The sequence below is a fragment of the Ochlerotatus camptorhynchus genome, unplaced genomic scaffold, assembly GCF_037179485.1.
Source record: "Ochlerotatus camptorhynchus isolate MF236.1 unplaced genomic scaffold, CSIRO-AGI_Acam_v1.1 ptg000130l, whole genome shotgun sequence".
In the NCBI taxonomy this organism is placed as follows: domain Eukaryota; kingdom Metazoa; phylum Arthropoda; class Insecta; order Diptera; family Culicidae; genus Ochlerotatus; species Ochlerotatus camptorhynchus.
This window is the reverse complement of record NW_027040620.1, coordinates 2,954,643-2,982,597: the sequence shown is the minus strand read 5'-3', so window position 1 is coordinate 2,982,597 and position 27,955 is coordinate 2,954,643. Positions and strand designations below refer to the sequence as shown.

At 46.5% G+C, this 27,955-nt stretch overlaps 1 protein-coding gene across 8 annotated transcripts; it reads left to right on the top strand.

The window, feature by feature from the left end:
• The first annotated feature begins 15 nt into the window (after window positions 1–15).
• Window positions 16–25,513, top strand: Dhc64C (dynein heavy chain, cytoplasmic). Of its 8 annotated transcripts, none has more exons than XM_065220611.1 (12): window positions 16–411; window positions 633–2,254; window positions 2,323–2,832; window positions 3,094–3,132; window positions 11,474–15,697; window positions 15,836–15,862; window positions 15,986–19,006; window positions 19,068–19,308; window positions 20,142–20,340; window positions 21,337–21,454; window positions 21,525–24,860; window positions 24,926–25,513. In XM_065220611.1, exons 1-12 carry the CDS (start codon window positions 144–146, stop codon window positions 25,367–25,369), a joined length of 14,049 nt encoding a protein of 4,682 aa, XP_065076683.1. In that variant the 5' UTR covers window positions 16–143; the 3' UTR covers window positions 25,370–25,513. The 8 variants fall into 8 exon arrangements, with proteins under 8 accessions (XP_065076683.1, XP_065076682.1, XP_065076687.1 ...); XM_065220610.1 differs by lacking the exon at window positions 20,142–20,340 and adding an exon at window positions 19,396–19,597; XM_065220615.1 differs by lacking the exon at window positions 3,094–3,132.
• The last annotated feature ends 2,442 nt before the right edge of the window (window positions 25,514–27,955 follow it).

Here is a 27,955-nt window from a genome sequence, read left to right as displayed (position 1 = left end):
CTTGTCACAAATTTTCTGCCGAGTGCAGACGTGTCTAACCGTTTTTTCCGTGATAAATAAAATCGATCGAAAAATAAAAGATTGTGCAAAGTTTGCGAGCTTAATATCTCCGTCTGAAGTGAATTTCCCATTCGGTATTGGCGATGGGAGACTCGCTGGAAGCGACCGTGGGCAGCATGGGCAGCGATCCGCCCCAGTCCGTGGTGGACGCCGAGTCGGTCGCCATCATGGACTACGACGGCTTCACCAACTACATCCGAAAGGCGGTGACCATTCTGCTGCCGGAGGAGGACGTCGTTCCGGTGCCGCTGAATGCCGCCCTCGACGATTCGTCCAACCAGGAGTGCATCCGGAAGTTTCTGAGCGATCCGCAAACTCAGGCCCTGTACATCCAGCGGTCCTGTTTTAAGGGTAAGTTACTTTTTTCACTTTTGCAAGATGGCGTACCGTAAGTGGGAGTGTACTGTTATTCTGTTATGGACGGGTATGTGTGTTTGGGTGAGTCATCGCTGCTTCATATTGGGGATTGCAGCTTGAATTATTGATTTTCGTTTCGCTGTGGTTTTATTCGTCGTTGTCTCGTTTATTATAGCGGAACAGTCATGCAATTTATTTTCTTTTTTCGATTTCAGATGATGAAAATGAAGCGCCGACCGAAGGAGAAGAGGAGAAAGATGCCGTGACGTACTACATCAGCAACGATGTGCACTTTTCCAACCAACGAATGGCTTCGTTGGTTTGCATCAAGCGTGGTATGGTGATCGAAGCGGACAAGTCGATCCATTCCCAGATCCGGTTGATTAACTTTTCCGAGGGTTCGCCGTACGAGACGTTGCATTCGTACATCAGCAAAACGTTGGCTCCGTACTTCAAAAGCTACGTCAAGGAATCAGGCCGCGCGGATCGCGATGGCGATAAAATGGCACCCTCGGTTGAGAAGAAGCTTGCCGAGCTGGAAATGGGTTTGTTGCATTTGCAGCAGAACATCGACATTCCGGAGGTTACCTTGAACATTAACGGTACCGTAGCGCAGGTTGTGAAGAAATGCGCTGACGAAGGCCGCAAGGCTAAGATAACTGATTTTGGCGATAAGGTTGAGGATTCGACTTTCTTGAACACGCTGCAGAATGGTGTCAATCGTTGGATCAAGGAGATTCAGAAGGTTACCAAGTTGGATCGTGACCCTTCTTCGGGAACGGCTCTGCAGGAGATATCCTTCTGGTTGAACCTGGAACGGGCGTTGCATCGTATTCAGGAGAAACGCGAATCACCGGAAGTTGCACTCACCCTGAACATTTTGAAACATGGTAAACGATTCCACGCGACCGTTTCCTTTGACACCGATACCGGATTGAAGCAGACCTTAGCGATGGTAGCCGATTACAACCCGCTGATGAAGGATTTCCCGATCAATGATTTGCTGTCGGCTACCGAACTGGACAAGATTCGTCAAGCCGTTCTATCGATCTTCAATCATCTGCGCAAGATCCGTAGCACCAAGTATCCGATTCAACGTTGCCTACGACTGATTGAAGCCATTTCCCGGGATCTCAGCCAGCAGCTATTGAAGGTGCTCGGAACTCGCCGGCTGATGCATATTCCATTTGACGAGTTTGAACGTGTGATGAACCAATGCTTCGAGGTGTTCAGTTGTTGGGATGATGAGTACGACAAACTGCAGGGAATCCTACGCGATATCGTCAAGAAGAAGCGAGACGAACACATCAAGATGGTTTGGCGCATTGCTCCGGCGCACAAGAAGCTACAGCAACGCATGGAACATATGCGCAAGTTCCGTCGTCAGCACGAGCAGCTTCGTACCGTCATTGTTCGGGTTCTGCGTCCGGCCCGCCAACCCACTGGAATGTCCGGCGGTGGAGACACCACAATCGCCGATCCCAAGCAACCTTACAGCTTGGACACTGCCGATGCTAACGCAATCGAAGAGGTCAATCTGGCCTACGAGAACGTGAAGGAGATCGAGTGCTTGGATATTTCCAAGGAAGGCTCCGAAGCGTGGGATGCCGCAATCAAGCGATACGAGGAACGAATCGATCGCGTTGAGACGCGCATCACTGCCCATCTGCGCGATCAGCTGGGAACGGCCAAAAATGCCAACGAAATGTTCCGCATATTCTCGCGCTTCAATGCCCTGTTTGTGCGTCCTCATATCCGAGGAGCGATCCGAGAGTATCAAACACAGCTGATTCAGCGTGTCAAAGATGACATCGAGGCTCTGCATGAGAAGTTTAAGGTAATGGTATTCAACTGGTAATGTTGTTAACAGGAGTTCAACTATGGATTATTTTTTTTTTTTCGTAGGTTCAATACCCTCAAAGCAAGAGCTGTCGCCTGTCGGTCGTCCGCGATCTTCCCCCGGTGGCAGGTTCCATCATTTGGGCCCGTCAGATCGATAACCAGCTGACGATGTATCTGAAACGTGTGGAAGACGTGCTCGGCAAGGGTTGGGAGTCTCATATTGATGGGCAAAAGTTGAAGGCCGACGGTGATAGCTTCCGTGCGAAGCTGTCCACGGCGGAAGTGTTCCAGGAATGGGCACGCAAGGTACAGGAGCGCAACACCGGAATCACCGGGCGAATCTTCCTGATTGAATCCACTCGCTCCCGTACCGGTCGTGGCAACACCCTGCGGTTGCGCGTAAACTTCCTTCCGGAAATCATCACCCTGTACAAGGAAGTACGCAACCTGAAGAGCCTGGGATTCCGCGTACCGTTGGCCATTGTCAACAAAGCTCACCAGGCGAATCAACTGTATCCGTTTGCCATTTCGCTGATTGAAAGCGTCCGCACCTACGAGCGTACACTGGAAAAGGTAGGAACTCTTATTCTCATTCAACCCGTGCTTTCATTCTTCACCAATCGATCAAGTAAAACTGGTCATCAACACCAACAATTTTAAACATCGTTACCCCCGTTATCATACTAAACAGTTAGAGATTTGAAATCACCCACACTCACATAGTTCATCATTCCCACCTCACCCAACCACTTAATATTGCTCCGTCCCGAAAACAAATCAAAAACCAAACCAGTAAAAAAACGTATTGTACAACGATATTGTTTTTCCATGCAGCTAACAAATAGGAGTTTAGCACAAAATTCAGTATTCAAGGTAGAACTAGCTAAAGCATTAGCATTAGTTGTTTAGTTTTTATTATTCCGTTTATTCTGTTTGTTTTATTACTACTAGTCTTATTTATCTCCTTTCTATTGTTTGGCAAACCGGAGGCAGTGCTTCTTTGGATCGGAGTTTATGTTTTGATCGATGGGATTATTATTTTTCTGTTGCCATCCGCTGAAACGGGAGCTTCTTGTTATTGATTTGGTCCTAATATTGCCACGGTAGATTGCTTTATCTAGTTGCTTTCGTTTTGTTTCGGATCCTGCCGTATTTGTAGGTGGCTTAAAAATGGTAACAGCGAAGGTATGAATTTCACGTTAGGGGGGGGGGGGGAAAGAGGGGCATTGAATGGTAGTACTGTTGAACAGGCATGGGTAGCTGTCCAGCTGAGCGATCACACACTGTACTTATGTGTGATATACATTGCACCCGACCGAGTTCGCAACATTGAACTTATCGAAACTCATTGTCGATCCGTTTCCACCATATTAGATTGTGCGTCACCTATCGATGAGATTATTGTTCTGGGCGACTTTAATCTTGCTGGTGTTTCGTGTAAACCTTCCCACAGTGGCTTTCTCTTTCCGGACCCCGCTGGTTCTGCTTTCCATCCTGGATCAGTTAGCCTTCTCGACAGCTATAGCGCAACGACGCTATCTCAAATCAATCTCGTGGTTAACGAGAACAATCGTAGCTTAGACCTCTGTTTCGTAAGCGCTCAGGATACGGCTCCATTCATCTCGTCGGCTCCTTCTTCACTCGTAAAGGAAGTTCCTCATCATCCTCCTTTGGTTATTACTGTTGAAGACAATCACATTCGGGATCTCGAAGACATCTCCAACAGCATCGTCAGGAAGGGGAAAATTTCCCCTACCCGATGTTGCTGTTGTGTCGCGTGGGTGTACTTCAAGTAGTGAGTAAAGGGCCCACAAACCATTTGTTTACAAATGGCTTTTGTGCCGTTTTCAAATGTTAGCACTGAGTTAGTCGCAGTTTTGATCGTCACGTTGCATGGAATAAAAGCATTGCATGGAACATGAAATGTTTCTGTAAGTGGAAGAAATCAAAAATTCGGTTGGTTTTTGAAACGTGCGTGGATCCGGAAAGACATTAAAACACAACGTAGGGCCTGGTCACCGCTCGATGGAACACCGATCATCGTAGCATTGCCGATGTGCTGTCAAGCATTGATTGGGAAAACATACTCGATTCTGATAACGTCGAAACTGCAGCTCAAACTTTTTCACATGTCTTGGCTTATGTCATTGACAGACACGTACCTAAGAGCGTTCACCAGATTGCATCGCACCTCCCTTGGCAGACGAACGAATTGATGAAGCTGAAATCGATCAAGAGAGCCGCGTTGAGGAAATTCACTAAATATCGAACGATGTCACTGAAACGTCACTACGCTAAGCTCAATTATCTGTTCAAGCGAGTCAGCCGTCAATGCTACTTGCATTATCTGCGAAGGATTCAAAGGAAATTCAAGTTGCACCCGAAGTCTTTCTGGAAGTACGTGAAGGAGCAGCGCAAAGAGTCCGGTCTACCATCATCCATGATATTGAACGGCGAAGTCGCTTCCACTCCACAGGAAGTCTGCCGCCTGTTCTCCAACAAGTTTGCAAGTGTCTTCTCTGACGAGAGCTTAACCAACGAATACGTGACTCTAGCAGCAAGCAACGTTCCACTTTCCGGTCAAGCTCTGGGTGGAATTGTTGTCAACGCTGAAGTGATAACGAATGCCGTACTAAAACTAAAGCCTTCTATCAACTCTGGACCGGATGGTGTCCCTTCAGTCTTTCTGAAGAAGCATATCGCTTACTTACTGTCACCGCTACAACATCTGTTCCGATTGTCCATATCGTGTGGCATTTTTTCCATCGAACTGGAAATTTGCGCATATGTTCCCTGTGTATAAAAAGGGTAGTAAACGGAACGTGGATAATTATCGTGGAATTACATCGTTGTGCGAAATTTCGAAGTTATTCGAGTTAATCATCATAGAGCCTCTGGTCTCCCATTGCAAGCAGTATTTAAGTGAATATCAACATGGCTTCACCTCTGGTCGATCTACTACCACGAATCTACTGTGTCTGACATCGTACATCACGCAAAGTATGGTTGAAAGGTCACAAACAGACGTCATCTACACTGACTTGTCTGCTGCCTTCGATAAGATAAATCACGCCATCGCGATCGCCAAATTCTATAGACTTGGGATAGCGGAAATCTCTTGAGATGGTCTCGCTCATATCTCGCCGATCGTCAGTTGGTGGTAGCCCATGGTGACTGCCAGTCTGACATTTTCGCAGCTACGTCAGGAATACGTCAGGGTAGTCATCTGGGACCGTTGATTTTCTTACTCTACTTCAATGACGTGAATTTAGTTATCGAAGGTCCACGACTATCGTATGCAGACGATCTCAAAATCTACTTACGGATCTGCTCGATCGATGATTGTCAATTCCTCCAACGTCAGTTTGAAGCGTTTGCCAGCTGGTGCCATTTGAACCGAATGACAGTAAATCCTGCGAAATGTTCAGTCATCACTTTTACCCGAAAGAAAAAACCAGTTATTTTTCACTATGCTCTCCGGGACACCATTATTGAACGTGTGAGCCATGTAAAAGATCTAGGTGTCATTCTGGTCTCTCAACTTACATAATAAGCAATACATCTCGTACGTCGTCGACAAGTCGTCAAGGACATTGGGCTTTATCTTCAGAACAGCTAAGAATTTCTCCGACATCCATTGCCTCAAGTCACTGTATTGTTGTTCCCTGGTACTTTCCATTCTAGAATATTGTTCTGTGGTTCGGAGTCCGAACTACAACAATGGTACTGAGAGAGTCGAGTCCGTTCAACGGCGCTTTCTGCGATACGCGTTGAGAATGTTACCGACCCGTTTCATTTGCCCAGCTATGAAAGTCGCTGCCAGCTGATTGACTTGGAGCTTCTTCGCACCAGAAGAGATACTTCAAAAGCCCTGCTTGTCGCGGACACGTTACATGGCAGAATTGATTGCATGGCAATCTTGGAGCAAGTTAACATTAACGTCCAACCCCGAATGCTTCGTAACAATGTTATGCTGAGAATGCCACTACGTAGGACAAACAGGATATCATTGAACTCGCGCCCCTGAATATCACTTGGGCGTCCCCGTTAGTAGTAACCATCAAAGACCACAACAAGAATGTGCGACTTTGTGTGGATATGAGAAAAGCGCCCTATTCCGGAGAAACGTCCTTTACCAACCTTGGAGGAAATAATGCCTAAACTATTCAGCGAAGTGGATTTCGTGAAGGCATTCTATCAAATCGAAATATCGCCAAATTCTCGAGAAATTACGACGTTTGTGACGCAAGATGCTTATTATCGCTACAAAAGACTAAGGTTTAAACATGGTCATCGAACATAGATACAGCCATTTGAAAAAAACAAGTTTTGAAAGGTTGGGCCGACCTGATCTACGTGAACATGGCTTCACTATCAACGAATCGTAATGCGAGTTCGATAAATCTACGGTTTGCTACAAGGGACATCAAAATTCAATGGCATTCTGCCTACAAATGACAAGCTGAACGCGTTCCAGAACTATCATCGTCCTCAGAGCTTGACCGACATGCGTAGTTCTGGGTCTAGTAAACTACGTTGGGAAGTTTATTCCTACGCTATCGAATGGTAAATACATGTTTGTGCTAGTTGATTTGTATAGCCGTTACGTGATTGTCGAGTTCATGTCCCACACTACATCGTCTGATGTAATACGATTCTTGCAGCAAATTTTCACGACAATGGGACAGTCGATTGTGTTGACAACGCGAAAAACTTTTCAAGTCAAGAGCTCATGGACTTCTGTGTTGATTACGACATAAAACTCACTCACACGACACCTTACTGGCCTGCTGCGAACGGAGAAGTGGAACAGCAGAACCGTTCACTCATGAAGGTGCTCAAGATCTAAAAGGAAGATGAGACAACTGGCTTCTTTTTGTCTGTGACGTGTTCTTCTTCTCTCGCGGAAACGACCGTGCAAAAATCATTTCATTATGGGCTGTCAAAATACAAGAAAATAGATTCCCTGTTTTAAAAATTCTTGCGCTTATATACGTTCACCCGACCAATCAGACGCTGGTTCATTGTTTTTAGTTAAGTATGCGAACAATAGAGAGATCTTAGACAGTAGATATCAGTGAAGTTTTTAGCTATCCTAAAAATGAACCCTAAAGTTCTTGACGCCTTATCAACAACATATGCAATGTATTGCTTGAATGAAAGCTGCGAATTCAAGATCACACTCAAGTCTTTCACCAGATTCACGCGTTCGATTGTCGAGCCAAGCAGGTCATAGCTAAATATTATCGGTTGTTGTTTTCGTGAGAACGTAATAGCGGAGCATTTGGCTGGGTTCACTACCATTCTGTTTAACCTGCACCAACTAGCGAATACATTCAGCTGACGTTGAAGAAAGTGACAGTCAGCAATGGAGCAGATTCGTAGGAAGATTTTGAGGTCATCTGCATATGATAACCGAGGAGCTTCGATGACCAAATGCACGTCGTTGAAGTACAGTATAAAAATTAACGGTCCCATGTGGCTTCCCTGAGGTATACCTTATGTGGCGAAGAAGCTAGCTGCTCTGCAATCTCCTTTGGCGACCGGTAAGATATGATCCAAACCAACTCAGAAAATTACCGCATACACCGAGCCTGCCGAGTTTAGCAATCGCAATAGCATGGTTCAACTTGTCGAATGCTGCGGATAGGTTTGAATAAATAACGTCCGTTTCAACCCGATCCGACATGCTTTCGGTTATATACGGTGTGAGACACAACAGATTGGTGGTTGCAGAGCGGCCGACAGTAAACCCATGCTGATCAGCACTCAAATACTGCTTGCAATAGGACAGCAACGGTTCCAAAATCACTAGCTCGAATAGCTTCGAAACGGCACTTAACGATGTAATTCCTCAATAGTTATCCACAGCTCGTTTCCTTCGTTTTTTGTGGACTGGAAACATGTGCGCAAATTTCCAGCAAGATGGAAATAAGCCACTGGAGAGAGCCATTCGGAACAGGCGAAGAAGCGGAATTAAAAGCTAGCAATATGTCTCTTCAAAAATACAGATGGAACTCCATCAGGTCCAGGATTGAAGGATGACTTGAGCAGAGTCGCGGCCTTAGAAATCATCTCAGCATTAACATCAATTGCACCCAGCGTTTGATCATTTACTGGAACGTTCCTGGCAGCCAGGTTAATATGGTCGTCAGTTAGTATCTCATTAGTGAATACACTGGCAAACTTTTCGGAAAACAGGTGGCATATATCCTGAATGGTGGCAGCAACTTCTCCGTTGAATTCCATAGACGATGGGAGGTCGGATTCCCTGCGTTGCTCATTCACGTAGTTCCAGAAGGATTTCGGGTGTAGCTTAACTTTCCGCTCTCCCTGGAAATCACAGATAAATAAGGCAATAACTGACCATCATCAAGTCTCATTGGATACTCGCCATAGTGAGTGGGTTGGAAGACCCCCTCGCCACATCCGACAGCAGGTCCGGAACGACTATGATGAACGAAGGCTGCTGATGGCAGGACTGAGACGGAGGTATTGGGGGCTTCCATGGGGCTTTCTTCGGCGCGTTCCAGGTTTCCAGGATTGGGAGTTACAGAGGCATCACTGCAATGACTAACATAGTCAGAATTGCTGAAAATTTGATCGGCATCAGGCAGTGAATAGTCAATATATTGATTGTACTTGCTTGTAGTGGCAAGGTGGAAGACTCCTGATTCATATCCAGCCACAGGTCCAGAACGACTATGCTGAACGCTGGCAGGAATCGGCACGACTGGGCTGGAGTAACCAGGAGCTTCCAAAGAGCGGTGAATTAGGATTGTTCGAACAGAATAAATAGAACGACTTTGATGGCGGGAAACAGCTAGCGCGACTGGATCGAGTGGTTCGAGGTCTCCCATAATACGACAGGCAGTGCGTTCTGGTTTACAGCGTTGCAATTCTGAATCAGCATACTGGGTCTAGTCCGGAGATGGGAGTTGGCTGACGTGTTCAAACGAGGCATCCACATGTTTTTTGAACCGTCTTCAAATTCACGAAACAAAATTCCTTTCTGCCATGTATCCGATGTAAGAGCAACTGCACGTAGTTTGGGAGCCCCGACTTTGTACGATATGTAACTCATACGGCTGATGTTGGATGCTTTTTAACTAGAGGCACAACCTTAATCGGATCTTCGCACTGTACACAACCTTTGACCAGCTTCTCGATTGATTCCGATTTCACGCTAGGATGTATGCGAGAAAGGTACAGCCCAAACAGCTCGGTAGGTTCAGGGACAGTAAGGACCTCGGTAAAGACATTGTCATCCGTTTCTGCTTTAGTACCACCAACAAGTGGTTTGCTGGTGAGCGAGCCTTCATCGTGGCGCCGTTTTAATGGCGGTTGACGCATAAGATCGCCGGAAATCAAGTGTGTTGGAGTTGTCAATGCGATTCGTTTCGACAGCTGAGCGATCTGCTGTCCTTGCTTAGTCATTTCTTTCCTAAGTCCAGCGTGTGCGATTTCCTGTTTCTCGGTGATAGAATTAATCGCACTACCAAACGACGAAACAGTAGTTTTGAACCGGGCACATTTCATCAGCTTCGCGCACTCGTTGTACATCTAAAACAAGTTCGGGCTAATGTGGACAATGTTCAGAAAAGCCTCGTTCAACTTTGTGCCGCCGCATTTCAGGTGAATCATCCTGTCGCAAAAAGCCATGCAGCAGACGGATTCTTCATCGCCTTTAACTGATTTAGCGCATTGGTCACAAGCGGAAGTCATGCTGACTCAGTTTCCAAATCTAATTTAGAAACAGCGGTGGAGAGGCTCTAATACGCAAGGAGGAGTTGGATTCTGCAGAGCGTCTGATATCGACAATAACAACAGTAAACTCTACAAGATGACCGATTAGATAACTTTTTCACTGTTTTCACAACACGTAATATGCTCCAAATAGACGATTATCACAACGAACTGCACTTTCCACTAACAACCGGTAAAATTATGCAAGTCTAGAGAACGGGAAAAACAAAGAACGATAGCTCGTGTGATAAAACATCATCAAATTTAACAGCGCAAAATCACGGCGATGTGAATAACAACAACGATTGTCAACTTATGCATAGTTGATATGCTGGTCTATGGCCCTTATTACCGATGTCAGCTCACGGTGAAGTGACAAATTATCACTCACGGTGAAGTGATTCCCATTTGATTTACACGTAAATCACTTCATCGTGAGTGCCAACTGATCACTTCACTTCGTTTTCACTGTGAAGTGACACCCGTAATAAGGGCCTATGGGTCTTCTCAAGAAGAACACGATAGAATGCTCAAAGATGCTCTCGATCGTCTACGTCAGCGCTGCCCAACGGAGAAGTGGAGCGGCAGAACCGTTCACTCATGAATGTGCTAGAGAGCTAAGAGAAAGAGGAGACAACTAGCTTCTTTTTGCCTGTGACGTGTTCTTCTTCTCTCGCGGAAATGACCGTGCAAAAACTATAAGCAAGATTACACGCAACATAACATATTGTTGATTCAGAGCTTTCAATAGATAATATTATTGATTCACAAGTATTGTACGACACTCAAGAGGAACGGTTCGAGCCAAAAAAAAAGCTTAATCAATAGATTTTTCTACCATCATTGCCATCTCACATGAAGTCAAACGTGAAATACCTACTTATAATTCGCTGTATTATTTTTCCGCTTGGGATTACAGTAAGTGATCCAATTCTCCGAATGAGTTTTACGCAATTAACTACCAACCATCGTCAAATCTAATGAACTATTTTCAATCTCTACAAGGGTTAAAAATATATATCGAAAAACATGTTCAGCCAACTTTGATCCCATTCGGAAAATTGTATCACTCACTCCTGTACCTGCAAATTCCAGTATGTTTATGCTTTCTATAGCTGTTTCAATGGTTAGGTACTTTCAAATACTACGAGTACAAGTAGCCAATGTCATCTCGAAAACAATACTTTGGAGTTTCCTTCTCGATCGATAGCGCTGTTGTTGGACTTATCTACTATTCCTATTAGGCATTCGAATCCAAATTCAAAATTCATGCAGAGAGCATTCGCCATAAAATAAATCAGTACACGCTTATGCCGCCGTTATACTCATTTCTGCACGAACCGTTAAATATGTTTCTCGCTTATATACCTATACTATTAACCCAGGAAGCTTATGACCAATATAGCAACATGTACCCACCCGAACAAAATGGCACCAACTAACACACTCTTTCTACGTATCCCAACAGATCGAGGATCGCGCCAGCATCATCCCGTTGGTGGCCGGATTGCGCAAGGAGGTGCTCGCCCTAATCTCCGAGGGTATCGCCCTGGTTTGGGAGAGCTACAAGCTGGATCCGTACGTCCAACGGCTGTCGGAGAATGTAACTTCCTTCCAGGAGAAGGTCGAAGATCTGCTGGTCGTCGAAGAACAGCTGGATGTCGATGTTCGTTCGCTGGAGACGTGCCCGTACAGTGCGGCGACGTTTGCCGATATTCTGTCCAAGATCCAGCATGCCGTCGATGATCTGTCGCTGAAGCAGTACTCCAATCTGCACGTTTGGGTTGCCCGCCTGGATGAGGAAGTTGAGAAAAAGCTGGCCGCCAGGCTGCAAGCCGGTATCCAGGCCTGGACCGATGCGTTGACGGGAAACAAGAAAGAAGTCGATCTGTCGATGGATACGGATGCTCCGGTACAGCCGACCATCAAACCGGGTGGCGATCCACAGATTCAGAAAGCGATCCACGAGATCCGTATCACCAACCAGCAGATGTATCTCTACCCGTCGATCGAGGAAGCTCGATTCCAAATCATGCAGCAGCTGTTTGCATGGGAAGCAATCGTTACGTCGCAAACCCGGCTGCAGAGTTCTCGCTATCAGGTTGGATTGGACAAGCCTGTTTCGCAGACGTACAGGAATCTTCTGACAAAGTTGCCCGGAGGTTCGGATCCATTGGAGGGAAGTTACGGTGCAATCGAGAATCAGATGTCCGAAGTTCGTAACTACGTCGATGAATGGCTTCGCTATCAGAGTTTGTGGGATCTACAGGCCGATACCTTATACGGTCGTCTGGGCGAGGACATCAATCTTTGGATCAAGTGTTTGAATGACATCAAGAAGTCGCGTACGACTTTCGATACTTCGGATACTCGTCGTGCTTACGGTCCGATTGTCATTGATTATGCTAAGGTGCAGGCGAAGGTCACGCTGAAGTACGATTCCTGGCATAAGGAAGCGTTGAGCAAGTTCGGACAGCTGTTGGGTAACGAGATGAGCACTTTCCACGGTAAGGTGTCCAAGAGCCGCAGCGATCTGGAGCAGCAAAGTATTGAAGCTGCCAGCACGTCCGATGCAGTTTGCTTCATCACGTATGTGCAGTCGCTAAAGAAGGAGATGCTAGTTTGGGACAAGCAGGTGGAAGTGTACCGTGAAGCCCAGAGAATCCTCGAGCGTCAACGTTTCCAATTCCCGAACAATTGGTTGCATGTGGATAACATCGAAGGAGAGTGGTCCGCTTTCAACGAGATTATGAAACGTAAGGATTCCGCTATCCAAACGCAGGTTGCCAGTTTGCAGGCCAAGATCGTTGCCGAAGACAAGGCCGTAGAGTCGAGAACGTTGGACTTCCTGAACGATTGGGAAAAGAACAAACCAACCGGTGGACGTACCCGTCCGGATGATGCTTTGCAGCAATTGCACATCTTCGAGACTAAATTCTCCCGATTGAAGGAAGAGCGTGACAACGTAGCCAAAGCCAAGGAAGCTCTGGAACTACAGGAATCTGCCGTTCCAAACAACAGCACCGAACGTATGTGTGTGGTTTTGGAAGAACTCCAGGACTTGCGTGGAGTATGGAGTGAGCTCTCCAAGATCTGGGCTCAGATTGATGAGACACGCGAGAAGCCGTGGTTGTCGGTGCAGCCTCGCAAGCTCCGTCAATCGCTGGAAGCCATGATGAACCAACTGAAGGATCTACCGGCCCGTTTGAGAATGTACGAAAGCTACGAATATGTGAAGAAGCTACTGCAGAGCTATATCAAGGTGAACATGATGATTGTTGAATTGAAGTCCGATGCCCTGAAGGAGCGTCACTGGAAGCAACTGACCAAGCAGCTACGCGTAAGCTGGGTCCTATCAGACCTGACACTCGGACAGGTCTGGGACGTGAACCTCCTGAAGAACGAATCCATTGTCAAGGATATCATATTGGTCGCACAAGGAGAAATGGCGCTGGAGGAGTTCTTGAAACAGGTTCGTGAGAGCTGGCAGAACTACGAACTGGACTTGATCAACTACCAGAACAAATGCAGGATCATTCGTGGATGGGACGACTTATTCAACAAGGTTAAGGAGCATATCAACTCGGTGGCAGCTATGAAACTGTCTCCGTACTACAAGGTGTTCGAGGAGGAAGCGCTAACCTGGGAGGAGAAATTGAACCGTATCAATTCGCTGTTCGATGTGTGGATCGATGTTCAGCGTCGCTGGGTCTACCTGGAGGGTATTTTCTCCGGAAGCGCTGATATTAAGGTGTTGCTGCCGGTGGAAACTTCCCGTTTCCAAAGCATCAGTTCGGAGTTCCTTGGACTGATGAAGAAGGTTGCCAAGTCGCCTAAGGTTATGGACGTACTGAACATCCCAGCCGTGCAGAGATCGCTGGAACGTTTGGCCGATTTGCTGGGCAAGATCCAGAAAGCCCTGGGAGAGTACTTGGAACGCGAGAGAACTTCTTTCCCGCGGTTCTACTTTGTTGGAGACGAAGATTTGCTGGAAATTATCGGTAACAGCAAGAATGTGGCTCGTCTGCAAAAGCATTTCAAGAAGATGTTTGCCGGCGTTGCTTCGATACTACTGAACGAGGACAATACGGTTATTCTGGGTATCGCTTCTAGAGAAGGCGAGGAGGTGAAGTTTATCAAGCCGGTGTCGACGATTGATCATCCGAAGATCAACGAATGGTTGACTCTGGTCGAGAAGGAAATGCGATTCACTTTGGCTTCTTACTTGGCTCAAGCTGTCCAAGACATCAAGCAGTTCAAGGACGAGATCGACCCGCAGAAATATATGGAGTGGTGTGACAAATACCAAGCTCAGATTGTGGTGTTGGCTGCTCAGATTTTGTGGTCCGAAGACGTGGAAGCAGCTCTGCAGCAAGCATCAGATAGCCCGGGTAATAAATCCCCAATGCACCGTGTGTTAATCACCGTCGAAACAACACTGAACGTACTGGCTGATTCGGTTCTTCAAGAGCAGCCGCAGCTCCGACGCAAAAAATTGGAGCATCTGATCAACGAGTTCGTACACAAACGTACCGTAACCCGTCGTTTGATCAACCATGGCGTGAACAATCCAAAGTCCTTCCACTGGCTGTGCGAGATGCGTTTCTACTTCGATCCTCGCCAAACGGAAGTGCTGCAACAGTTGACGATTCACATGGCCAATGCTCGTTTCTACTATGGCTTCGAGTATCTCGGCGTGCAGGATCGCCTGGTTCAAACACCGTTGACCGATCGTTGCTACCTAACCATGACGCAAGCACTGGAAGCCCGACTCGGTGGATCACCGTTCGGACCAGCCGGTACCGGTAAGACGGAATCGGTGAAGGCTCTCGGTAATCAGCTGGGTCGCTTCGTGCTCGTGTTCAACTGCGACGAAACGTTCGACTTCCAGGCCATGGGTCGTATCTTTGTCGGTTTGTGCCAGGTCGGCGCGTGGGGTTGCTTCGATGAGTTCAATCGTCTGGAGGAACGTATGCTTTCGGCCGTTTCGCAGCAAATCCAAACCATCCAGGAAGCGCTCAAATCGCAGCAGGAGGGTAAGATGAAGGATGCGCAGAGCATTACCGTCGAGTTGGTCGGCAAGCAGGTTCGCGTGTCCACCGATATGGCCATCTTCATCACCATGAATCCTGGCTATGCTGGACGTTCCAATCTGCCGGACAATTTGAAGAAGCTGTTCCGTTCGCTTGCTATGACCACCCCGGATCGCCAGCTGATTGCCGAAGTTATGCTGTTCAGTCAGGGTTTCCGTACGGCGGAGAAACTTGCCTGCAAGATAGTACCATTCTTCAAACTGTGCGACGAACAACTATCCAACCAATCGCACTACGATTTCGGTCTTCGTGCACTGAAATCCGTACTGGTGTCGGCTGGTAATGTGAAACGTGACCGCATCATGAAGATCAAGGAAACAATGAAGAACCGTGGGGAAGAGAACATCGACGAGGCATCCATTGCGGAAAATCTTCCGGAACAGGAGATTCTGATTCAGTCGGTTTGCGAAACCATGGTACCGAAGCTGGTCGCAGAGGATATTCCGCTGTTGTTCTCGCTGCTGAGCGACGTGTTCCCGAACGTAGGCTACACCAGGGCCGAAATGAAGGGACTGAAGGACGAAATCCGCAAAGTTTGCGCCGAGGAGTACCTGGTCTGCGGAGAAGGCGACGAACAGGGAGGCGCTTGGATGGAGAAGGTAAGTTGATGCGAAACACGTTTTGAGCTTTGACTCAGAACACTAATGTTACTAACAGACCGAGAAATCAAAACATGTGTATCTTTTCTTTATTTCCCATTCTAATCGTTCTCAAACTAACCATATCCATACGTACAGGGAGTCGGTGAAACATGGGTGGACAAAGTGAGTTTTACCCGCTTAGACTGCCTCAGTGTGTCGTTACTCTTTCTTTTGGTTTCCATGTTTCATGTTCGTTAGACTACCTACCAGCCACTGTCTAATATGCCTTTTTTCCAAATCGTTCAGGTTCTTCAACTGTACCAAATCTCCAATCTCAATCACGGTCTCATGATGGTCGGTCCGTCCGGTTCCGGTAAGTCTACCGCTTGGAGAGTGCTACTGAAGGCGCTGGAACGTTTCGAAGGCATCGAGGGTGTTGCCCACGTTATCGATCCCAAGGCAATTTCCAAGGAAACCTTGTACGGTGTGCTGGATCCGAACACTCGCGAGTGGACGGACGGTTTGTTTACTCACATTCTGCGTAAAATCATCGATAACGTACGTGGTGAAATCAACAAACGTCAGTGGATCATTTTCGATGGTGACGTAGATCCTGAATGGGTTGAAAATTTGAACTCCGTGCTGGATGACAACAAGCTTCTGACGTTGCCGAACGGTGAACGTCTATCGCTTCCGCCGAACGTAAGAATTATGTTCGAAGTCCAGGACTTGAAGTATGCCACCTTGGCTACTGTATCTCGGTGCGGTATGGTTTGGTTCTCCGAGGATGTCCTGTCAACTGAAATGATCTTTGAAAACTACATGTCGCGATTGAAGAACATTCCATTGGAAGATGGCGAAGATGAGAGCTTCACCACTCAGTCCAAGAGTGCGGAGAAGGACGATGAGTTGACTCCGGCCTTGCAAACGCAGCGAGAAATGGCATCTCTTTTCCATCCATATTTCACTTCGGATGGTTTGGTTGTGCGCTGCTTGGAGTATGCTATGGGTCAAGAACATATCATGGACTTCACTAGGCTGCGTGCTTTGAGCTCACTGTTCTCAATGTTGAACCAGGGAGTACGAAACGTGTTGAACTTCAACCAACAACATTCGGATTTCCCTGTCCCACCGGAACAGCTAGAACAATACATCCCAAAGTTGCTGATCTATTCCCTGCTGTGGTCGTTTGCTGGTGATGCTAAGCTTAAAGTCCGCTCCGATCTAGGCGACTTTGTCAGAAGTGTAACAACGATCAATTTGCCAGTCCAATCTGGCAATCCAATCATCGACTACGAAGTGAACCTTCAAGGTGAATGGGCTCCATGGTCCAACAAGGTTCCGGTTATCGAAGTGGAAACTCACAAAGTAGCTGCCCCGGATGTTGTCGTTCCCACACTGGACACCGTGCGTCACGAATCGCTGCTGTACACTTGGCTCGCCGAACATAAGCCACTGGTACTCTGTGGTCCACCAGGTTCCGGTAAAACCATGACTCTGTTCTCGGCTCTCCGTGCCCTTCCTGATATGGAAGTGGTAGGTTTGAACTTCTCGTCGGCCACCACTCCTGAATTGCTGCTGAAGACGTTCGACCATTACTGCGAATACCGCAAGACACCGAATGGAGTCATTCTGGCGCCGGTCCAACTCGGCAAGTGGCTTGTCCTATTCTGCGACGAAATCAATTTGCCCGATATGGATTCGTACGGTACACAACGCGTCATCTCCTTCTTGCGGCAGTTGGTGGAACACAAAGGCTTCTACCGTGCCGCCGATCAATCCTGGGTGTCGCTTGAGCGTATCCAATTCGTGGGAGCTTGTAATCCACCTACGGATCCGGGTCGTAAGCCGCTGTCTCATCGCTTCTTACGCCACGTTCCCATCATTTACGTGGACTACCCTGGCGAGACCTCACTCAAGCAAATCTACGGTACGTTCAGCCGGGCTATGTTGCGTCTGATGCCGAACCTTCGCGGTTACGCCGAACCACTCACCAACGCCATGGTGGAATTTTACCTGTCATCCCAGGATCGCTTCACGCAAGATATGCAACCGCACTACGTTTATTCGCCGCGTGAGATGACACGTTGGGTACGAGGTATTTGCGAAGCTATCCGACCGCTGGACAATCTGCCCGTTGAGGGATTGGTCCGTTTGTGGGCCCATGAAGCGCTTCGACTGTTCCAGGATCGTCTGGTGGAGGAATCCGAACGTCGTTGGACAAACGAGAACATTGATTTGGTCGCGATGAAGCACTTCCCTAGCGTGGATCGCGAGAAGGCTCTGGAGCGACCGATCCTTTACAGCAACTGGCTGTCCAAGGACTATACGCCGGTCAATCGGTCTGAGCTGCGAGACTACGTTAAGGCACGTCTCAAAGTGTTCTACGAAGAAGAACTGGACGTTCCGCTGGTGCTGTTCGACGAAGTTCTGGAACATGTTCTGAGAATCGATCGTATTTTCCGTCAACCGCAGGGACATCTGCTGTTAATTGGTGTCTCGGGAGCTGGCAAAACTACACTATCGCGCTTTGTTGCCTGGATGAATGGACTGTCGATCTTCCAGATCAAGGTTCACAACAAGTATACCAGTGAGGACTTTGATGAAGATTTGCGTTGCGTGCTGCGTCGTTCCGGTTGCAAGGACGAGAAGATTGCATTCATTTTGGACGAATCGAACGTGCTGGACTCTGGCTTCTTGGAACGTATGAACACACTGTTGGCGAACGGTGAAGTTCCTGGATTGTTCGAGGGCGATGAATACACGACGCTGATGACGCAATGTAAGGAGGGAGCCCAACGCGAAGGACTCATGTTGGATTCCAGTGACGAGCTGTATAAGTGGTTCACCCAACAGGTCATGCGCAATTTGCATGTTGTCTTCACCATGAATCCGTCTACCGATGGACTGAAGGATCGTGCGGCTACGTCGCCGGCTTTGTTCAATCGTTGCGTGCTGAATTGGTTCGGTGATTGGTCCGACTCGGCCCTGTTCCAAGTGGGTAAGGAGTTCACCGTGCGAGTGGATCTGGACAAACCGACCTGGACTGCACCGGACTTCTTCCCGGCTGCTTGTCCTCTCATCAACAATACACCATCGCATCGGGATGCCGTCATCAATGCATGTGTGTACGTTCACCAGACGCTACACAAGGCCAATACACGGCTGGCCAAACGCGGCGGCCGCACGATGGCCATTACACCCCGGCACTATTTGGACTTTATTCATCACTTTGTCAAACTTTACTCGGAGAAACGAAGCGATCTGGAGGAACAGCAGCTGCACTTGAATGTCGGTCTGAACAAGATTGCCGAAACGGTCGAACAGGTGGGTTGGTTTGAAGCGATTGTAACGTTAGAAAGGACCCTGAAAAAATATGCCATTTTAGGTTGAAGAAATGCAAAAGTCGCTGGCGGTTAAGTCTCAGGAATTGCAAGCGAAGAACGAGGCTGCCAACGCTAAGCTGAAGCAGATGTTCAAGGACCAACAGGAAGCGGAAAAGAAGAAGGTTCAGTCGCAGGAGATCCAGCAACAGCTAGCAGAGCAAACCATTAAAATCGAAGAGAAACGCAAGGACGTCATGGCCGATCTGGCGCAGGTCGAACCGGCTGTCATCGACGCCCAAGCAGGTAGGTTCTATTGTTTATCCTTTTGTTTCGTTTGTTTCTGAGTGTTTCAGCACCCATTTATCAAAACAACCTGTATTACAAAATTAGCTGTGAGCAATATTAAGAAGAAGCAGTTGGCCGAAGTTCGTACGATGGCCAATCCACCGGCACCGGTAAAGCTGGCGCTGGAATCGGTCTGTTTGCTCCTCGGGGAGGACGACCGCGGTGGAGATTGGAAAGCAATCCGTGGCATACTGGTTAAGGACAGTTTCATTACGTCCATCGTCAAGTTTGACACATCACAGTTAACGTAATTATCGTTCGATTTCAACTAGCTAAAACTATTTACTCCACCATATTATAATCGAAATTTGTGTACGATAATCGTTCGCTAATAACGCTGAAAGACTTAACTCCAACAACGCAGTGTAGCTTCAAGTGATGTGATCAATACATATAGCCAAAATATTATACTCAAAACGTACTCGTATTGTGATAACGCCGGCACGAATGCGGAATGAGGAGCGAACGAATTAATATCCTATACCTACAACCTGGGAAGGCAGCTAATTCAAATACAAATTCATCTCACACATTCGCTCCATTTGAAATAATCGCCAAATACTCACGTCAAAGTAACTAAATGTTGTAATATTTCTCTTTTTCTTTCTTTTTACCATCATTGTCATTTACCAACACACACCCACTTAACATCCAAACAATTTCTACCATAATCAATACTTGTCCGTTTAACCACCAAATATATACATATATCCAACCGATTCAATACTAAAATCCTAAACCCAACAAACAATAATAACAACAACAACAACAACAACTACAACGAAAAACAGCGGTCAAATCGATCAAGAAGCAGCATCTCGTCGAAGTACGTTCGATGGCCAATCCGCCGGCCGTCGTCAAGCTGGCCCTGGAGTCGATCTGCTTGCTGCTAGGAGAGAACGCCTCCGACTGGAAGTCGATCCGTGCCGTCATCATGCGGGAGAACTTTATCAATTCTATTGTGTCTAATTTCAGTACCGAAGACATAACGTAAGCATGATGTTTTCTCTCTATTTACCGCTATTTCTCAACACTTTACAACAATTTCTACTATATCGGTAGCATTCCCCCAAAATTTCACTACTACTTCTGTTGTTGTATTTTTGTTTTGCTCCGTTGTGAACTGAACTAGGTACCAGGCATTGCTATACGTTCCAATTATGGCATATGCGAATGCCGTAAGCCATAATAGGAGCGTATAGCCATAATCGGTACATCTTCGCTACTCTTTTGTAAACTTTCTTTCTCTTCTGTTTTTGTTTGGTTTTTGTAGTGCCGTTTTTCGTAGGTAATTAGAATTGTTGTGGTCCTCGAATGTTACTGTTGGACTTTTTCAAGCATGAGTTCCTGGATACAGCGTTCCCTTAAAAAGATCGTTTCTTCCTATTGATAATTCGTTAAGAAATTGAATCATAAGAGCTTCAAAAAATGAAACATGAAATTTACTAAATTGGCAATCGTGCATACCTTAATTATGATGTCTGTGCTAGGAAAGTTTGCTTTCACGACCATCTGAAAGCGAAATCGTTTTTTTTTTGTACTTGAAATTGATGTCTTAATTAGGGAAACACCATACTTCTATACAGCTTTGGTTTATAGTCACTATATTCAAACTTGACTAAGTGATTAATTTTTCGTGCTCGTTTCGTTGCTCCCATTTTGAAACACCTTCTAAAAGTTGAGCGTCGATTTCAGATCCTTTAAGTGCAAACAAAGTTCTTTTCTATTACTCAATGTACAAAACTCACCACCAACCAGACATCTCCTATAGGAACGTGTGAAGTTCATAAAATGCTGATAAATAATGCCGTTGTAAACAGCTTCATTGCATGATGGTTGCGGTTGCTTGTTGTGTAATCTAACAAACGTATATATTTAGTTAATATATTCAAGTACCCCTAACCTCGCTTCACCGCCGACAAATCCGTGGCGCGACTGATTACATCTTAATATTTTCTACCCCACCAAACCGCAATCCGAAAATAGCGATGACGTTCGCGAAAAGATGAAGGCCAGATATCTGAGCAATCCGGACTACAACTTCGAGAAGGTGAACCGTGCTTCCATGGCTTGCGGTCCTATGGTTAAATGGGCCATCGCTCAGGTAAGTTATTTGCGCCAGGCTTGGCGAACGGTGTTCCCAAATCAGTACCTCACTCCCATCGCTCTTTCAGGTCGAATATGCCGATATGTTGAAACGCGTCGAGCCACTTCGGGACGAGCTCAGCTCTCTGGAACGGCGTGCCGATACCAACATCAAGCACGGTCAGGAAGTGAAGGAACTCATCACCCAGCTCGAGCAGAGTATCGCCTCGTACAAGGAGGAATACGCTCAGCTCATCTCCCAGGCGCAGGCCATCAAGACCGATCTGGAGAACGTTCAGGCCAAGGTTGACCGTTCAATTGCTCTACTGAAGAGTTTGGTCATCGAACGGGAACGTTGGGAAGCGACGAGCGAAACGTTCCGTTCGCAAATGTCAACGATCCTCGGAGACGTTCTGCTATCTGCAGCGTTCATCGCGTACGGTGGATACTTCGATCAACACTACCGTAGCAATCTGTTCTCAACCTGGTGTCAGCATCTGCAAGCCGCTAGCATACAATTCCGGGCGGACATCGCACGGACCGAGTATCTATCCAATCCGGACGAGAGACTTCGTTGGCAGGCCAATGCTCTTCCGACGGACGATCTTTGTACTGAAAATGCGATCATGTTGAAACGCTTCAACCGATACCCGTTGATCATCGATCCATCCGGACAGGCAACGGAGTTCATCATGAACGAATTCAAAGATAAGAAAATCACCAAAACTAGCTTCCTCGACGATTCATTCCGTAAGAATCTCGAATCGGCCCTGCGTTTCGGTAATCCACTGCTGGTACAGGACGTCGAAAACTACGATCCTATTCTGAACCCGGTGCTGAACCGTGAACTACGCCGTACTGGTGGACGTGTGTTGATCACTCTTGGCGATCAGGACATTGATTTATCACCATCGTTCGTGATCTTCCTGTCAACGCGTGATCCAACGGTGGAATTCCCGCCAGACATTTGCTCACGAGTAACATTTGTCAACTTTACCGTTACGAGAAGTTCTCTGCAGTCGCAGTGCTTGAACCAGGTATTGAAGGCCGAACGACCGGATATCGACGAGAAGCGATCCGATCTGCTGAAACTGCAGGGAGAGTTCCACTTGAGATTGCGTCAACTGGAGAAGAGTTTGCTGCAGGCATTGAACGATGCCAAGGGTAAGATCTTGGACGACGACTCCGTCATCACCACCCTGGAAACGCTGAAGAAGGAAGCTGCCGATATCGGCCAGAAGGTTGAAGAAACCGACAAGGTTATCGGTGAAATTGAGACTGTGTCCCAGCAATACCTGTCTCTGTCGCAGGCTTGCAGTAACATCTACTTCACGATGGATAGCTTGAACCAGGTGCACTTCCTCTATCAATATTCGCTGAAAATGTTCCTGGATATCTTCAGCACCGTATTGCACAACAATCCCAAGCTGGAAGGCAAGACCGATCATACCGGTCGATTGTCTATAATAACCTACGATCTGTATCGAGTATGCTACGATCGCGTTGCTCGTGGTATGCTGCATGCCGATCGTCTCACGTTTGCTATACTGCTTTGCCGAATCCATCTCAAGGGAACGTTCGAAGCGAATCTGGACCAAGAGTTCAACTTCTTCCTACGCAACAAAGAAGGTTTGATCTCCTCTTCTAACCACATCGATGGCGTCAGCGCCGAGCAGCTAGAGTCGGTCACTCGGCTTTCCAGCCGTCTGTCCATCTTCCGAAAATTGCTGGACAAGATTCAATCCATGCCGGAACTGGCCGCCTGGTTGCAGCAAGGTTCTCCAGAACAAAACGTACCGAACCTCTGGGATGAATCTAAGGCCCTATCCGCGGTCTCTGCCTCTATGCATCAGCTTCTGCTGATCCAAGCATTCAGACCCGATCGGGTCATTGCCGCGGCTCACATTTTCGTATCCACAGTCCTGGGAGAAGACTTTATGCCTCAAGCCGAAAAGGAACTTGACTTCTCGACCTGTGTGGAAAAAGAACTCACCAGCAACACTCCTGCTCTGCTCTGTTCGGTCACCGGCTACGACGCTTCGTCTCGTGTGGATGATTTAGCCGTCGAATTAAACAAACAAATTACCAGTATCGCTATTGGTTCTGCCGAAGGTTTCAATCAAGCCGAACGAGTTATCAACATGGCGTGCAAAACTGGACGGTGGGTCCTGCTCAAGAACGTACATCTCGCCCCTCAATGGCTTGTACAGTTGGAAAAGAAACTCCACTCTCTTCAACCGCATGCCGGTTTCCGACTGTTCCTTACCATGGAAGTCAATCCGAAGGTTCCAGTCAACCTTCTTCGAGCTGGTCGCATCTTCGTTTACGAACCTCCACCAGGCATTCGGGCTAACTTGCTGCGTACATTCTCTACGGTTCCGGCCGGTCGCATGATGAAACAGCCTAGTGAACGCGCTCGTCTATATTTCCTGCTATCCTGGTTCCACGCTATCGTACAGGAACGTTTGCGCTATGTACCGCTGGGATGGGCTAAGAAATACGAATTCAATGAATCGGATCTACGCGTTGCTTGCGACACCTTGGATACTTGGATTGATGCTACTGCTATGGGCCGGACCAATCTCCCCCCGGAGAAGGTTCCATGGGATGCCTTGGTAACTCTGCTCTCACAGAGCATCTACGGTGGCAAGATCGACAACGACTTTGATCAGCGCCTGCTGTCATCGTTCCTATCCAAACTGTTTACCGCTCATAGTTTCGAGGCTGAGTTCGCTTTGGTTGCCAATGTGGACGGTGTTGCCGGTGGACCGAATGGTCAACGTCACATCACCATGCCCGACGGTACACGCCGGGATCATTTCCTCAAGTGGATCGAAGCGTTGGCAGATCGCCAAACACCATCCTGGCTGGGATTGCCAAATAATGCCGAGAAGGTTCTTTTGACCACCCGTGGAACTGATTTAGTCAGCAAACTGCTAAAGATGCAACAACTAGAGGACGACGACGAGCTCGCTTATAGTAATGATGAAAGTTTGGATGCGGTTCAGACTCGTCAGGAAGACGGACGGCCATCGTGGATGAAGACATTGCATAACAGCGCTCTTACCTGGCTGCAACTGTTGCCGAAGCAGTTGGCTACATTGAAACGAACTGTGGAGAACATCAAGGACCCGCTCTATCGCTATTTCGAACGTGAAGTCTCATCCGGAGCGAAGCTTCTGCAAACCGTAGTTAGCGATCTGCAGGATGTAGTGTACATCTGTCAGGGTGAAAAGAAACAGACCAACTACCACCGTACTATGCTCAGCGAGCTGGTCAGAGGTATTCTTCCCGCTGGATGGAGACGCTACACTGTTCCCGTAGGCTGTACGGTCATCCAATGGGTTACTGATTTTAGCCACAGGGTACTCCAGCTGCAAAAGGTGTCCATGCTGGTTTCGCAAGCTGGTGCCAAGGAGCTACAGGTGATTGCTTAGAATTAATTAGTCCAAATTCAAATTTCTATCTTACTGTTGATTTTTCTTTTCAGAGCTTCCCTGTTTGGTTGGGTGGTCTGTTTAATCCGGAGGCATACATTACGGCCACTCGTCAATGTGTTGCGCAAGCGAACAGTTGGTCCCTGGAGGAGCTGACCCTAAACGTCACCATTACGGAGAACGGTTCCGACGGATTCGATAATCTCAAAGACAGCAGCTTCGGTATTTCCGGACTGAAACTACAAGGCGCCCAGTGTAAGAACAACCAACTGTTGTTAACGTCGGCCATCATGACCGAACTGCCGTTGACGTTGCTCAAATGGTCACGTATCGATGCCGAAACTGCCCGGGCAACGAAGCTGACGCTTCCAGTTTATTTGAACTCCACGAGGACCGAGCTTCTGTTCACGGTTGATATGACTGTAGCTCCAGGACAGGATCCACACAGCTTCTACGAGCGCGGTGTTGCTGTGCTGGCTTCGACTGCATTGAATTAATACGGAAACGCTTGATTATGCGTAATTATATCAAATTGTCTGCATATTTAAATAAAATATTCGATGAAAATATTTATCACGTGGGTTCAAGGTTTAGACATCATTGGGACTATGATACTAATAGCTTATATATCCAATTTAAACACATTAACTAAATAAAATTTGCTTCGTCATGAAAAAAAATGTCAACGGTTTAATATCTTGGAATGTTCCTTTCAAAGCCTTTATTGTGGTAAAATGGCACGTAGGGTCTAATGGGGCAAGAGTGCCACCTTAACAATTGTACGTTCTATGTATGTTTAATAGTGGATATTTATAGGAGTTTCTACGCCGTATTGCAAGTTCATATTATTGCCTTCATACATGAGCAATGTAATGCAAATTAAATCTCGTCAAAAGTTGTTACGATTTTTTTTCAAAATGTCATCTCAAATCTTTTTTTGATACGGAAATGGGGCAAGAGTGCCACCCCTATGAGCCAAAAGGGCCTTGCGTCTTAAATTGAGTGAAATCGACAAATGCTTGTTGAAGCCTTTTGATTACTAATCATGCTAGCAACAGCTGTTGTTGTTTACTCAATTTAACAATTGAATTTTACAATATTATCCAATACATATTGTATGTAGCTGTTTTTGCCAAGTTGGGTGAAAACAAGCTTACCGAAGACTGAAATGCACAATGAAGCAATTTCTTTGACATTTTTTTTTTATAATTTTATTCATAAATGTAAGGGTGGCACTGTTATAACTACTATACCATAAGTTCATAACCAACTAGGTACTACTATACAATAATCATTTAATAGGAAGTTAAAGTTATTTTTACAACATTTCCTTAGCAGATCCGAAAAGTGGGAAAAGCATATCTTTCAACAATGAAGGTAAGTGCAACCAACAATCAATACGAAACTAACGATTTTAAATTGGCTCACTACTTGACTAGCCTATTGGTTCCAAGCAAACGATTAACGTACCCCATTCTAGTCGATATTCTAGTACTACGCAATGTTTGTTTTGATTCGCTAAAAGTTTGACAGATAAAATGAGGGGTTATTGGTTTTTCCTATGTTTCGAGGGGTGAATCGATTAGCTTGGGACCGAAGAGAGTACCAGAGCTGAGCCAAAAAGTTGAGCACGTTATTTCGGGACCTTCTAGTCTTAGAGTTACCTCTATGGTGCAACCATATAGTTAATAAGGTGTTTCGTGTTAATTTCCAATCCATGATATAAATGAGTTACGTATGGAAGAATCAAACGTTGTGTCGATAGAAGTTTTTGACTGTTACGGCATTGATGATGTTTCAATGCCAGAAGTGGCAGCTGAAATCAACAATTTTGTGAAGGTGACATGCAAATATTAAAAAAAAAAAACTGGGAAAACCATAATCGGACCATGTCATATATGCTTGAAAGCAGTCGTGGTTACTTCGATAGCCCCTTCAGTTTTTTTCTACCGCGCTCGGCTGTGCAAATCTCGGCAAAAAAAGATTTACTGAGATCTCAGCAAACATTTCATTTGTTTGCTGAGATTCAGCTAAGCATTATCCGAGACTCAGCAATCAAATGTCAGTTTCGCTGAGATCTCAGTGAAACTTTTTTTTTGGCGAGATTTGCACAGCCGAGCTCGGTAGAAAAAACTAAGTGTGTAGCGAGGTTGTTAAGAGACGTGTAAATGTCCAAAGAATCACGTGAATAGATGAAGTCGCCATTATGCCTTATTATCATAGATGTAATCCTATGTATGAGTGCTCATTGCAAGACAGCCTATATTACATGATATAAGCCATAGTCTGTCCAGGGTATAAATTGGCTCACTACTTGACTAGCCTATTGGTCCCAAGCAAATCGATTAACGTACCCCATTCTAGTCAAAATACTAGTACTACACAATGTTTGTTTTGATTCGCTATGAAAGTTTGACAGATAAAATGAGGGGTTCGTGGATTTTCGTTTGCTTGGGACCAATAGGCTAGTCAAGTAGTGAGCCAATTTAAAATCATTAGTTTCGTATTGATTGTTGACCCCATTCTAGTCGAAATTCTAGTACATACTACACTATGTTTTGATTCGGTATGAGTTTTTCCCTTGATTTGTTTTCCATCGATCTTGTTTTCCGTGCTGAGCACCAATGCTACCGACGCCAGAGAGGCAGCTCCCACACCTGGACCCTACCTATAGACTCATCAACTCATGAACCGGGGACCAACGGCTTTACTTCCCTTCCGAAGGAAGGCGTGATAAGAGATGTTATGCCTCAGAACATTCCGGTGGCGCCGACTGGGCTTGAACCCAGGCCTGTTTGGGTGAGAGGTAATCACGCTTACCACTACACCACCGGTGTCGCTACTCTATAAAAGTTTGACAGATAAAATGAAGGGTTCGTGGATTTTCCTGTTTCTAGGGGTGCGTTGCCTGTTTTACAATGAACGCTGCATCTTCTTTGCCATCCTTACGTAATTACGTTTGGATTGCACATGCAAGTTCATCTGTTGGGTAGTTAGACCATGTAATGCAATATTTTTCATCACTGACTTTGCCGAGAGGGCGACTCTATCTACGATGCAGGAAAAATTGTGTTTTGCTGTGC